General features: G+C 47.8%; 4 protein-coding genes across 4 annotated transcripts; 1 reads left to right on the top strand and 3 right to left on the bottom strand.

Moving 5' to 3' along the window:
* Window positions 1-1207: 1207 nt before the first annotated feature.
* On the top strand, window positions 1208-2130 carry HD556DRAFT_1314259 (uncharacterized protein; the record flags this gene model as incomplete). Its single annotated transcript, XM_041300907.1, has 6 exons — window positions 1208-1282; window positions 1327-1458; window positions 1506-1616; window positions 1671-1781; window positions 1834-1956; window positions 2002-2130. 6 exons carry the CDS (start codon window positions 1208-1210, stop codon window positions 2128-2130), a joined length of 681 nt encoding a protein of 226 aa, XP_041152971.1.
* Window positions 2131-2717: 587 nt separating this feature from the next.
* Window positions 2718-3351, bottom strand: HD556DRAFT_1450712 (uncharacterized protein; the record flags this gene model as incomplete). Its single annotated transcript, XM_041307811.1, has 3 exons — window positions 2718-3045; window positions 3089-3229; window positions 3287-3351. 3 exons carry the CDS (start codon window positions 3349-3351, stop codon window positions 2718-2720), a joined length of 534 nt encoding a protein of 177 aa, XP_041152970.1.
* Window positions 3352-4360: 1009 nt separating this feature from the next.
* HD556DRAFT_1314257 (uncharacterized protein) lies at window positions 4361-11215 on the bottom strand (the record flags this gene model as incomplete). Its single annotated transcript, XM_041300906.1, has 20 exons — window positions 4361-4649; window positions 4764-4859; window positions 4927-4993; window positions 5053-5075; window positions 5136-5251; window positions 5308-5732; window positions 5804-6047; window positions 6097-6245; window positions 6409-6541; window positions 6635-6798; window positions 6866-7561; window positions 7614-7670; window positions 7722-8341; window positions 8410-9186; window positions 9246-9695; window positions 9754-10415; window positions 10478-10674; window positions 10740-10808; window positions 10861-10926; window positions 10978-11215. 20 exons carry the CDS (start codon window positions 11213-11215, stop codon window positions 4361-4363), a joined length of 5538 nt encoding a protein of 1845 aa, XP_041152969.1.
* A 1692-nt stretch (window positions 11216-12907) lies between these two features.
* Window positions 12908-13282, bottom strand: HD556DRAFT_1450709 (uncharacterized protein; the record flags this gene model as incomplete). The annotated part of the gene is made up of 1 exon (XM_041307810.1): window positions 12908-13282. The coding sequence occupies one exon, from the start codon at window positions 13280-13282 to the stop codon at window positions 12908-12910; it is 375 nt and encodes a 124-aa protein (XP_041152968.1).
* Between the last annotated feature and the right edge of the window lie 525 nt (window positions 13283-13807).

Raw genomic sequence — 13807 nt, 5'->3', positions numbered from 1 at the left:
GGGGAATCAGCAAAGAGGAGATCCATGCATGGTTTGGGGGTGGCATCACTGAGGCCGCAGTGAGGCGTTAGAATAGAAGCAGTGCGCATATACGTAATACACCATGTGGAGAGATAGTAAGTACACTGTACGAGAAGGCGCAGACTGAACTACTACTAAGCGCTACCTTGAACGGAAATTCAGGGCCGCAAGGATGGTGGTGGGAAAAACAGTGAATAAGTACTGGTTGGGGAGCTGCTCAAGTTCAACTTGTTAGGAGCGAGCCAACACTTTGCGCAAAGGTGGAAAAGTGGCAAAGGGTACCAAACAAAGGACTTGAAGAAAATAGAGCGTGCGTAGATCTCGTCGACAATGTATTGTATATATCATGTAGATACAAACACATCTCAGACGCACGGTATCTATATCAGGTTGGAATGTCGCCGACATGACCTGATAGCGACTTGTCAAGCGCTGCTGAACCAACCGATTTGACTGCAGATAGACACGCTTATAACCTGTGAACGGATGGACAACGAAGCGTGTCAGAAATCGAGGGCAGGTGGGCCAAATCATGATCTGTTAACTCAGCAAATATTCAGTCAGTATGTTGCGAGTGCGACGGAAAATAAATACACTCACCCTGACATAACTATTAAGCAATTGCATCGAAGACAGGACGTAGCTATAAGATTATGATAGTTATAAGCTATGAATAGATTGTCCATTCTTCCGTCAGAGGATAAAGATTGATAGCGGATCAATGTACAGACGTCGTGACGAGAACTGATATATTTGGTCGGAAGTGCTTGACCTCGACAAAGAAGCGATTCGCTCATGTCTAAACAACGGACGCTTAGTAGCTTAAATCAGCGAGGCTCGAGCTTACAACAGGATAAACTCGCTCACATTCTAAGAAAAGCGGAAAATGACTTCTAAGGTACATTGGAAACCTCATGATCTGGAAAAAGTGGGAAAAGACCTCGATCAGCACGGCTCGAGCCCGAAGGAGAACGAAAATACTCACGAGATGCGAACATTAGACTCACTATCATCATGCGAACAATGCAAAACCGTTTGGGCCAGAATGTTCCATAATGTGATGTGTCAATAAACAAAGTCCGCAACGTATTAAATGTCACATGTTGATGTGACGCGTCCAAAACTTCCATTATCCATCACACGTCCATCACATACTCCCTTGTCACTACATATTGCTTCTTTATCCATGGCGGTGGTAACACGATCGATGAAGGAAAAAATGGATAAAGCCACCTTTTACATCTTAATACACACGAAACAGGTGAGCGAGAGCCTCTATTTTGATAAGTACTGACAATTCAATAGAAAACGACACTCAAAGGCTGTGGTACAAGAAGGCCAAACATTGTACACATTTACAAACGCCCTCTACCAGCCAACTCTGTCTCGCGCGGAACAAGGAGCGGGGTACACATGAAACGTCCTGTGGAGCCATTGGTAAGTAGACCGCACGTGTCGTTTTCCAAACAACTGACATCAGCAAGGATGAAGACACGGCTTCCAATACTTTGGGATCGGAAGATGGCTTAGTTATTATTGCTACACAAGAGAATTCCGGAGATGGAATGGGACAGGATGAATCATGTGAAGCGATGGTGAGCTGCTGGTATCTTTGTCCAGGCGACGCTAATTCACCAAACTCTTTTTAGATGGATGCCACGAACGGAAGTCTGTACGCTCGTTCGGACAGTTTGGTTAGTACACATACACCAGAAGCTTCCGTGGATGGAATGAGGGAGCATGAATCTAATGAAGCTATGGTAAGCTGCTTGGACTTTGGTGCGGGCGATGCTGATACTCCACCCATTTCAGATGGATGCCATAGATCCGATCCAGCACGCTGGGCCCAGCGAGTTCCCTATTAAAAAGGAGGAACATTACCATGAGGTGATTAAGCAGGAACCTGCTTATAATGCGTCGTTATTGTCCTCTATAGTGAGTCTTGGCAATCATTATCTGGACTTGACTGATATATGAAAGGATCAGGACACACGCTCCATCGCTATGCAGGTTCACAGAAGTTCCAGCCCGTCCGTCGTCAAAGAGGAATCGAAGGAGATGGAACGTGCTCTCATGTTTCACCTGATGGGGTGTATTGCCCGTCGTTAGTTCACTTCTGAAAAAGTATTTCATAGCTTTGTACACAACCGTCTGTTACTGTTACATTAACGAATATATGATACTTTGCGCTATAGAAGTCCGGGCGTTACATGAGATATTGAACATTTCAATATATTGTCTGGTATAATCGTATACGGGCGCGCAGATCTACTGCAGAGCGTATGATATCCTGTCAATGCCTTGAACTGCTTTAGATGAAGGACAACAATATGAAAGATGCAGACTCATGTCTGGACATGTGCTCATCCTTCTGTACTTATTTTCAGGGACAGAGATACGGAAAATATCTTATATAAATGTCTGATTTTGTAAGAGTGCCAATACAACCAAACGACCGCAGGTCATCGCTTGTATTTTTATAAGTACTAAAGAATAAATAGAAAGCGTCACGGACACCATCTGTATCAACATATAATATAATGCATACACCTGTTGGGGGTTTTGACCGTGTTCCTTGATCTATCTACATGTCCATAATACATCCATTTAAATGTCCTCTCTTTTTCTCCAATTCTCTATAATACTCGCGCATCTCCTGAGTGTATTATGCTTCTGGACGTCCTTCATCTCTTCCTCTAGCCAAGCCGACTCCGTTTAATCCGACCCGGCATCTTATCTATCCAATCGTCTGGCCTGCGATCTAAGACGATCACTTCATCGTCGTCATCTGTTCGTCCGCGTTTCGTCCTATTCGGCTTGTCGACCCAGTTAGAAGGCTTGTGATCTAAAACTAACACGTCGGAGGAGGAGTCAGAAGATTCAGACCCGGTGTCGGATGCGTTGTCATCGGAGGAGCCAGAAGATTCGGACTCCGTCCCAGATGCATTGGCATCGGAGGAGTCATAATATTCAGACTCGGCAACGGCTTGTTCTTCCGCATTAATTCGAACTGTTGTATTAACGCTTGAGTACAGAAAGAAAATACATAAGTAAAATGATCGCTTACCATAACTGCACAGCTGTTGACATGCGATGCACGCTTCGCCCGTTCGTCCTCGGCAAATCCTTTTTATGTCCTTGCAGTGATTGCAGCGCGGACGCATTTTGCGAACCGCGCGCATTACGGGGGTTCGCCTTGGGGGAGGTCCTAATATTGTGAACAATTGTAAGTGAAGAGGGATGCAGAAGTACGGCGACGGCTTACCTGGTAACAGAGAACAACGGTCGCAGCATCTTCTGCATGGTGATGAGGAAGAATACGCATAGCATGGTACGTTGTCAGCCATGCAGGATGCACATCCCGGCTCCATCAAGGTAAGCTTGGGCGCCGTAAACATGGATGTGAGATGAGAAGTTGGAATAGAGAATTGGTGGGTCGGCAACGAGCCTTTCAAGAGTTCACGAGAGTAATAAATGTCCACAGTGGACGTTCCAAAATCCGTCTATTGTATTTTTGCACCCGAAAATATCCACAGTGGCCGTCCCAGATTCCATTATGCTACACAAAATGACAGTAGACACAATTTCACAATTATGTCCATCACGCAACATGTGGATATATAATTTATTGTAAATCTGAGCTCGACCGCTATTTTATACATAAATGTATTAGCATTCCGATGCGATGGGTATATTTCAATCGACTTTATGAAAATCACATATATATGACGTTTACAGTTTGATATCGGAGGACATCTTAGTCGTTTACGGTACGCGACAAGCTTCAATACATTGAATGAGGAAGAATGAGGCTTGTAAAGCAATTGTGATTGCTGAGATTTTGGTCGAGGCGAAGCTGATGAGCCAAACTGATTTCAGATGGATGCCGCCGTAGACATCATTCAGGACGCCCGTTCGGACAACTCAGTTCGTACCCTATACCAGAGGCTTTGGTGGATGCAGTGAGAAAAAATGAATCTTATGAGGCGATGTTGAGCCCATGCACATCATAAAATAAGAACCGAAGTAGATGGAACTGTTTCAGATGTCTCACTTGATGGCATGTATTGCAAGTCGTTAGTCCATTGCTCACAAAGTATTCCATAGCCTGGTACACAAAACTCTGTTACTGTTACATTAATCAATACATGATGCATTCGTGCTATAGCAGTGCACATATCACATGGGATATTGAACGTCTAAATATACTGTCCAGTATTGTAGGATGAGGGTCCGTAGATCTACCGAAATGCGCGTGATGCCCTTTCAACTCCTGGAATCGCTTCAGATGGTGGACAACAGTATACGACATGCGTACTCACGTCTGGACCAGCCTGTATCAATCAAAAAACTTGGGATTGACCTTCTCAAGACCGCTGCAAAACCAGAGAAATGCTTCTACCAAATTATTGTACCTTCCTGCATCCGTGGAATCTTTCACAATCCATGCCACGAAGTCCTCATAGCTCGCCAAAGATGCTCCTTCGCCGATCTCGTTTATCATTAACTGTCGAAATCCTGGGTTGTGCCACATGCAAAATACCGCCTTGAAAATGAACCCAGCGAATGGACATTTTTCACCTTTACGGTACGAAAAGCCTGCATGGCATGCTGGTTCCTCCCCGTTTCTGTTTCGCGATTGGGGAAGGCAGCATTGAAAACAATAAGTGTAGCGTTCGAATGAGAAGCTCAATTTGAAAGCTCCATACAAATCCATCGAAAGAACGGTGTCCATGGTGCACCTGTGATTGGCTGCTGGGACAAGACAACCGCCATTACCAAAATGTGACGGACACTTGTCCTTTAAGACCTTCATGTACTTGTCCAGGCGGGCAGTGCTGGAGAGACGGTTATGAAGTGAGGTGTTTACTGCGCTCGCTCGTGATACGAATGTACGAGACACACTGGGAAGCGATGAGGTCGATGGAGTCTCGATATGGACGGCCCTTCCTAGAGATGGCTGCGATTTGGTCTGTCAAAATAAGTAAGTATAATCGCCTGGAATTTTAACACATGCATACCGTATATGACTTGTCTGAAGATTCACCATTACCCTAAAACAGGTACAGAATCAGCTCCCGTACGATATCACACATAATACATACTCACCTTACCATGGATTTCCTCCATGGAGGTCGAGCATCAAAGCCTGAAATGAAGTGAGCTCTAATGCACCCGCGTCGTACAAAGCAGCGCTCGACTGAGAAGGCTGGGGGGTGATCGTGTGGGACTGTACAGTTCGCATATAAACATACAATAGGATTGTGGGTATATTTAAAAACTCACAATCATATTCATCGAAAGAAGCGACGACACTGGCACAAATCCAGTAGATAAGGGCGGAGGAGCATGCATGGGTGCTTGAAGCATAGATCCACTTGCAAAAAACTGGGGTGACTGCATGCTCGGAATGCCTCGGGTGGCCTGAATGGGTTTTGCTATTGCCTGAATGGACAATCGCTGCATGACGCTGTTCGGATCACAAACGTCGCAATGGATCCCTGGAGGGTAATCCGTGCACCGCACAGCGAGGTTGTGGCCATCCATGCAGGTCATGTTGGCGAAGCGCCGACATTCCGTACCGTGTACTAGATCGTCCAACTCTCCGATACATTGATCAGTCGGTGGTCCTCCTGTATGTCTTCGCTCGTCTGTCAGTAAGGAAAATACTGTGAGACTCCTTTCCGTCTCTGCCTGCACGACTCGAGCATCTGGTTGTTGACGAGAAGGCCGTACGAAGGTTTAAAGATCACAACATATCGGACGTGAGGCCTGTCCATACCCTGGGCAAATGCTGTGGTGCATGCCATCACCTTTGTATTCGCCTGAATCCCACCGAGAAAGGTTAGATGCTCTGCTATTTCCAGCCTCCCAGAGATCGCTATGATAAACCGCACAATTGGCCTCACTGCGAATGCTTGTGCGTCCCCCTGGGAGCCGCAGAAAACCAGAATACGTTCCTCCTCAGCAAGTAGTTTGCATAGAGCGGAGACGAGGTGTCCCAGAGACTGCATGGCCGCGATAGGCTGTATTTGTATGACATGCATCCCGATCTCTGGACGATTTGTATCCGACCCGAACTTGCGTGACGATGCCAAGATGCAATCCAAATGGTTTGATGAAATTTGCGATACGGTGCGGTGGTCCCGTCCCTGTCATAAGCACAATCCTGATTAGCGTCTTTCCGAATTGCTGCGCGAGATTTTTCCATGGAACAACTCGTCCTGGATGACAGTTCATGATGTCGTGGAATTCGTTCTACAAACACCCTGTTGAACTTCCGTCCGAGTGGAGATACAAGGAAGCTATCGTTTAAACCATTAGCCATGTCCAGACCTTATAGGTTTACAGCTACCTTTCAAACGGATGCGACGAGCAATGCTCTACCTGCACGAACAAAATCTGTGCATTCTCCGGAACGACCTTGGAGACGCAGTAGTTGTGGCAACGTAGTCCAGTAGACGCGGTAGCCATAAACTGTTGGTCCAGCAGAGCTACGAACGGGCACACCACAATAGACCTGGAATTTTCATCCATCACTGATGGAATCATCCACGACATGCTCTTGCCGCCTCCTGTCCTCATCGTGATGACGAGGTCCGTATGTGCTGACATTACTGCCATTAGAATGTCCATCTGATCGGGGGTCCTTTTCTGTTGCACTATCGTCCTTCCTGATGTGTCTGATCGCTCGTTCTAATGTCTCTTGAACCGTCCTGAACGGCGCTTGGGGGCGATGATGGTGTACCAAAACTAGTGACTGCACGTTTTGATGGGCTGCATTCGCCAGAAAACAAGCTAGCTGCATCGATCGGCATCTGTTGGACTGATGCTGCGGTCTTACAAAGACGTTTGATAGGCATGTTCTCGTCTGGGCTCGAGTCCTCACCGCTGCTAGAGAGGCTGATGACCTCCACAGGCACCTGGGGTACTGATGTTCTCGACCCACGAAGGCGTTTCAGCTGTATAGTATCAAGACTGGACAACTCCTCGTCGCTGGAGATATCCATCACCTCCGAAGACAACCTGCGAACGTGTTTCGTCGATTCCGCGACGCGTTCTAATGATAGTTTGACCCGTGGTGCGTACTTCCGTGCGCGGTGTGCAGTTGGTGTGACTGGGTATGAACCGGACGTAGATGGGATGGAATTGTGATGCGAGACACTGCGAGGCGCGTGTTTTCTTCTGGACGCTCTAGCTGGATTGGCGAATGCTCGAGAATGGATGTTCTCATAGTCGCCACGCTTCCGTTTCCCTTTGATGTCTGCGATAGGAGATATAGACGACGACATGACGCCATCAACCAATGGAGGTTCTGGTGTTTCATAAGCTCTGCCCTTCCCTTTGCGATCTTTGAATGGAGGAAACTCGGACTGATGCGTTGTTGGGACCACGTCGGAGAATGTCGTGGACCCTTCTATGTATTCGGTCTGTGAGATGCTCGTTATCGACGATACTGGGAGTGGGGAGTCCGAAAGCATTTCTCCGCATTGAATATAACCACTTGCAGTGGGCGACACAACAACAGGGGACGCGTTAACTGGCGCATTCAATCATTTTTTAAATTGCATAACATTGGAGCTCGGACTCACCACTGTTGTTATTGTACCCACTGGGACCTGATGAGGAAGCAGGGTCTCGCCGGATACCTGCAAAGCTAATGAGATGTTGGTGTCGATACAACGCATAGTGGTGCTCACCTTCGCTTTCTTCATAGAACATGGCGTCCAAATTACTGCTCAAGTGAAACGATCCCCCGTTCCATGTTGTTGGAAGTGGCGATGAAATTTCCGGTGCATCATCTGTCGCGTCTTTTAGCTGTTTGATTATGGCTGTAGAAATTGTGTCCTTCAAGACGTCAGTGCGGTGTGCGTCCAAAAACTCTTTGATAGTTTCTTGCGTGGTCTTCTTGACCACATCTGCGATGGCCTGGAGCGTCGTCCCGTTAGACATATTCTTGTGCCTGATTCTTATTGCCTCTGGAGGCGCAAGGGGGCCAAGACCAAGGACACTGTGCCACTGATCTCCAAGCCATCTGTGCTTGCACATGCTGTTGTTGGACAATCTAGGGACGACTCCTTGGACGATGCCGTAGTGTGTATGGTCCACACCAGTGGAGTGATCTGCGGATTCAGCGAGGATGTTGTCGGCTTGATCATAAGAGTCGTCTGGAGCGATGAATTCACGACCAATGGTAATCGCGCCCTGGCGGAAATCCCTGACTCCCCATCGACAGTCGAAGTAATCATGGTTCCACTGCTGAATGTTGGCGGAAAACCTTGTAGGACTTGTCCTCACGCCCTCACCGACGCAGAGGTACCTAACATTACATGAATGCATGTGTAAGAGTGGTTTCCATAATCATGGATGGTTCAGGACAATGCTCACGTTCTGTACAGATGCTCGGCCTCTGCCCCATATGCAACCCCAGCAAGGATGGCTTCGGCGGTGCGCAACCCCCCTGCAATCATTTCGAGCACCAAGAATGCGATGTCCTTCGGAACGAACCCTGGGGTGCATGAGTCTCGATCAGTAATGCCGGTCCTTTTGCTGTAAGCTGTCAGGAGGAACATCTCCATCCCCTGCATGAAGAGGTTGCGATGCCTGTCCGAATTGCTGATTTTGTGGTCTACGAACTGGGTTCCGCGACATGAGATGTGAGTGGTGATGTACAGAAGATGGTAGATGGGCTCCCAGACGCATGACGAGCGTCTGAGCAGATCCTTGATGCCGGGGATGTTCCATGCGATTCGTCCTGCGTTGTCGACCATTGCCAGGTCGTAGTGATCAACCAAGTAAAAGAACATGGCGTGGCGATTTTTAAAAAAGGGGTCCTCCGATACGAGCGAATAGCCACGAGTAGAGTTGGTGAGGTCGTCCTTGACCTGCTCTGGCACCATCTTCAACATGAAAATGTCATTGGTGAGGGCGGAATAGCGCGACTTTGACACCTGGAGGAGCCTTTGTATCCCGTCTCTCAGCTTGTCCATGTGCATGGTGTGGACGCCTATCGTGATGGACTTGACGTCTGGATCGACATAGACATTGGGTTCTCTGGTTTGACTAAACACCAAAGAGGACGCATATTGCTGCATCTCATAGATGATGTTGAACGTAGTCGGACGGCCGAGGCGTAGCACCCGATCATGAACACGAGCAACGCGGCTTGAGATAAAAAGGCATGATAAGTGTATCGAAGCGAATGAATGGGGAGACTTGCTCACTCATGGTCGTCTGAATGTACTGAGTCCGTATCCTCGTCTTTGTCCATCAGCGCCTCAAGGAGGGATGTGACGTTGCAAAGATATTTAAACTTTGCAAGATCTGGTGTGAGGACGGACGCTTCACAGAAGTTTCCGTCCGCACGCAACGCCCTGAGCCAGATGGCTCGTTTGATAGGGTTTGCCCATCGCTGGCCCACGCACAAATCTGGATCGGTATCGACTAGGGACCACGCCAAATTATGGTAGAAAATCATCCTCTTTCGTGGGGAGGCATTCTCGTCGCCCAGCACAGTCACAAGTTCCTCGAGACACAGGGTCTGCGCAGCAGACAGCTCGAACGAGAAATCCAATGGGAATCCGAGGTGAACGCGCATGATCGCCCTCATGAATTGAACAATGAAGCCTGGATACTCGACGTTTTCATCCGACACAGGCCTCCAATGATTGTCCCTATACGCGTCCATCACGGTCAATAATGGAATTATTATGGTGCGATAGCACTGCTCACGTTTCTCGCGGTATTGCGTCACCATACAACAGTATTTTAGACAGGCTCAACCTATGAGGATGACCATCCAAGATGGTCGATGCCCTAGCCATGTGGTCTTGCACTGCAGCAGCGAGACGGGTCAGAATTCCGCCAAATTCATCATCGCTATGCTTTTTTTTGATTTGTTCCGCTGCCCGCCTCCGGGCTGGATTCATCCGGAGTTCTACCTCGAACCTGTCCCAACCCATGAAGCGTATCAGGGGAGTCCTCTCCCGTTCGGTATTGGCTGGAACGACCAATGAAAGCTCAACTGCAGGTAGGAATGTAGCCTTAAGCGTGGATTTGAGATTGGGTCTCGCAGATGGAATGACGTTTTGCCCAACCTCGAAATACGAGTTGCCAACAGCAGTAAAGATATGTTGGACCAGACAAGACCGATACTGGATCTCCTGTAAGCCGGTAACGCTGTGCTTCTCTCTACTATGGCGCTGAATGGTTCCTAAATCCTTCACGGCATACACGCAATCAGCGGATGCAGTGCATGAAAAACCTTCAACGGGGGACGCAATCATCTGTACAGGTGGTCCACCTGCTGTTGGTAGCTTGACATGCTCTGGCTTCTCGTGAACATTTGACCGCGAACAATAGTCCAGGAATGACTCCATGGTGGATGAAGGTACCTAGTAGTTACGTGGGATGCCCATGTCAAATTAGAGTGCGGCCGTACAAGGGATGAACGTACCTGATACGCATGATGGTGCTTTTTCCTGTGTCCAGAAACCATCCCGGAGGTCAATGCGACCTTGCACGAGTAGCAGATAAGGAACCTCAAATGGCTGTGAAAGCACACGCCGAGAGAATCTAGAACCTCGTTGGACATCAAGTAGTCTACTGATGGCGACAATGAGACAGTGCTGGAGTCCATATCAAAGGAAGGATCTGCGTATGCGAGATGGACGCTACGTTAAGCGGTGACCTTGAATTTTCATTATATGTATGTTCACCTCTGCTGCAGACATCCTCACGGGATGGACCTTCTGGGACTAAATCGTCGGACCAGACATCCTCTGGGCCTTGATAAATGGGTAAACATGTGACAGCATAATATGACGTGTTAAGACTGACATATGAGGTTGCCAGTCCCATCGCGGACACCGCTGTCCTGATCGAGAACCTGTTTGGAGGCCACAACTATTGAGGTCAGTGCGACTTGATGGTGGCTCGATCTGTAATGAAACTTACGACACTCAGGAGCATCAAAGACCTTGATTTTGACTGATGCGTTGTGTGCGACGTTGATGTGCTTCTGAATAGCTTCACGCTTTTTGGAAATGAACTTACACTCCGGGAGCGGGCACGAATAATGTCCATCGGATTGGCCTACAACGTACTCGTTCCCACCAATCAGGAATGGTATAGGGACGGAGTGGTAGCGGTATCGGTGCTTTCGCGCGATGTCGCAGGTCGGGAATGGTCCCATGCCGCATCCTGGGTGGTCACAGACGTCGTTGTCCGACATTTATATCAGTAAGCAGAGTATATGCGATGATAGATTGATAGATGTGATACTTTATCGTTGGATGGCGGATGAATGGCGCTGGCGAGGTTTTATAAGACTTCAAACATACGGGCCTGCACCTGCAGGGACGAAAAAAAATGTGAAGGCGTGGCATGGTAAAAAAAAACGATGGACTAATGACAGCATTTACGAAAATATCAAGACGAAAACGAGACATGGTGATCTCGACGTACAGTGATCGGAGGAAGGCGATTGCAATTCTGTTTGAGCACTCATGATATGTTAGGTTAGATCATTATACATAGAAAATAAAGGTTGATGTCACCGGAAATGAGTCTTCTCACTCGAGGTTCATCCACATAAAGACACGTACTTGTCTTTATCTAGTTAATGCGATCGAAGCGCCCCCTAAAAAAAACTCTTCAATGTTGGAATGAATGGAGGGTACAAAAATGAGACGCAATGATCGGTGACATTTGCATTATGGTCCCGTGTCCAATCATGTTCCGGGCGGATGGGACTCTAATGGCAGCCGTGAACATCGGATGAAAATAAATGTCGTTCGTGGATATGCGCATTGCGCCCAATGGCAATGGTGGAGTAAAGCTATTTTTAGACAGTTAAAGATTTGGCATGGGCAGAGCCCATATCCTTTACACTGGTTGCGAATATCTCACCAGAATACCTCAATAAGTAGTCACAGCTCGTGTACGACTCATTGCATCGATCGCCAGGAAGTCCATACTTGGACACGTCCTTGGCCCAAACAGGGATGGACGAATGATATACATGAGCCGTCGACCCTGCTGAAAAAGATCGAACGGCACATGCTAGTGTCTCAGTAAGGGCTTCATAGATCAACAGGCGACCTAGAACATGCAGGCATCTCAGATGCTTCCAGGCATGCGGACGTGTTCTCCCATGAACTGATATCTGTGGCGCAGAGGTGATAAAGAAAATGAGTTTAATGACCTTGGATGTATTTTCGTCGCTTGCGAAGGATGCCAGCATCACTGACAAGCATGTCGACATGTGATGGAACGTCCGCAACACAATGCAGCTGACACCTGCAGCCATTATCTGGTCTTTGAAATCAAGGATGGTCCAAAATAAAACGATTGAATATGTCCAGGAGCTTGTTCACCAGCTCCCGACCTTTCTATACATCCATTATATGACACCTGGAGCTGACTCGATCTTCAGTGAGATAGATGCACCAAAATGAAATGATCTCTTTTCATGAATCATATACGACGCATGACTTCAAACCGATGTGCATCAGGACAGCGATGAACAAGAGCAGTAAAATAGAACGCTCCAAGGTATATTATGATCTATATACGCGGGTCAAAGTCGCTGGTGATGACGTGGATAAAGAGACATAAAAGAAGCAGTCACGGCCTTGATCATTTTCTTCAAAGCGCCGATAGCAAGAAGAAGGCAAGTTTTTAAGTGATCCTGCTGTCACTCGAGTCACGAAAGCCTGGTTTTTATTTTAAGACTCGTAAATATACGAGTGTAAAGACTGAGAAGGAGCTCACAGAAAGCTGCTGGAGATTCACAATATGACTAAGTCCATCACAAGCGACTCGGACAGGGTGATGCCTGAAATTCTAAATAACGCCGAAGATACTGGATAAGTGAGGTTGACGCCTATGGATCTAAATAAGGGAGGGTGACGCCTAAGATATTGGACACAGCGAGGGTGACGGGGTGACGCCTATAGATCCAAATAAGGGAGGGTGACGCGTAAGATACTGGATACAGCGAGGGTGACGGGGTGACGCCTAAGATACTGGATACAGCGGGGGTGACGGGGTGACGCCTATAGATCCAAATGAGTGAGGGTGACGCCTGAGATACTGGATACGGCGAAGGTGACGGGGTGACGCCTAAGATACTGGATACAGCGGGGGTGACGGGGTGACGCCTATAGATCCAAATGAGTGAGGGTGACGCCTGAGATACTGGATACGGCGAGGGTGACGGGGTGACGGGGTGACGCTTGCGGCAGTTCCAAGAGGACATAATGGCGGATGGGAAAAAGAAGCGAGGGTGACGGACAGCCACTTACGACACCTCATGGGAAAAGAAGGGGTGACGCTGACAGCGCCAAGGGCAAAAATGGCGGATGGGAAAAAAAAAGTGAGGGTGACGGACAGCCACTTACGTGATGGACTTCCATTTATGGACGGGGTGACGGGGTGACGTTTACAGGGGTGCGCCCGTCGCACCAAATAGATAGAGTCAATACATTAGGGGCAATTCTTGTTCAAAACCTTGAATACATTTTTGACCGGCGAATAACTACTCGTGACTCGTCACGGTCTCTGCCTTTATACTACACAAAGGGATAGGTACAACTACACAAAGGGATAGGTACAACTACACAAAGGGATAGAACTACACAAAGGGATAGGTACAACTACACAAAGGGATAGAACTACACAAAGGGATAGGTATGTATATTACTGGTATAAGTCAGGTTACCGCGACTAGTCGTGTCAATACGCCCTCGTTGAACATCAATCAAATGGCAACGACTCTGAGCCA

The sequence above is a fragment of the Suillus plorans genome (assembly GCF_016647745.1).
Source record: "Suillus plorans strain S12 chromosome Unknown HD556scaffold_110, whole genome shotgun sequence".
Taxonomy (NCBI): domain Eukaryota; kingdom Fungi; phylum Basidiomycota; class Agaricomycetes; order Boletales; family Suillaceae; genus Suillus; species Suillus plorans.
The sequence above is the reverse complement of the archived record's forward strand: the minus strand, read 5'-3'. Positions and strand labels throughout refer to the sequence as shown.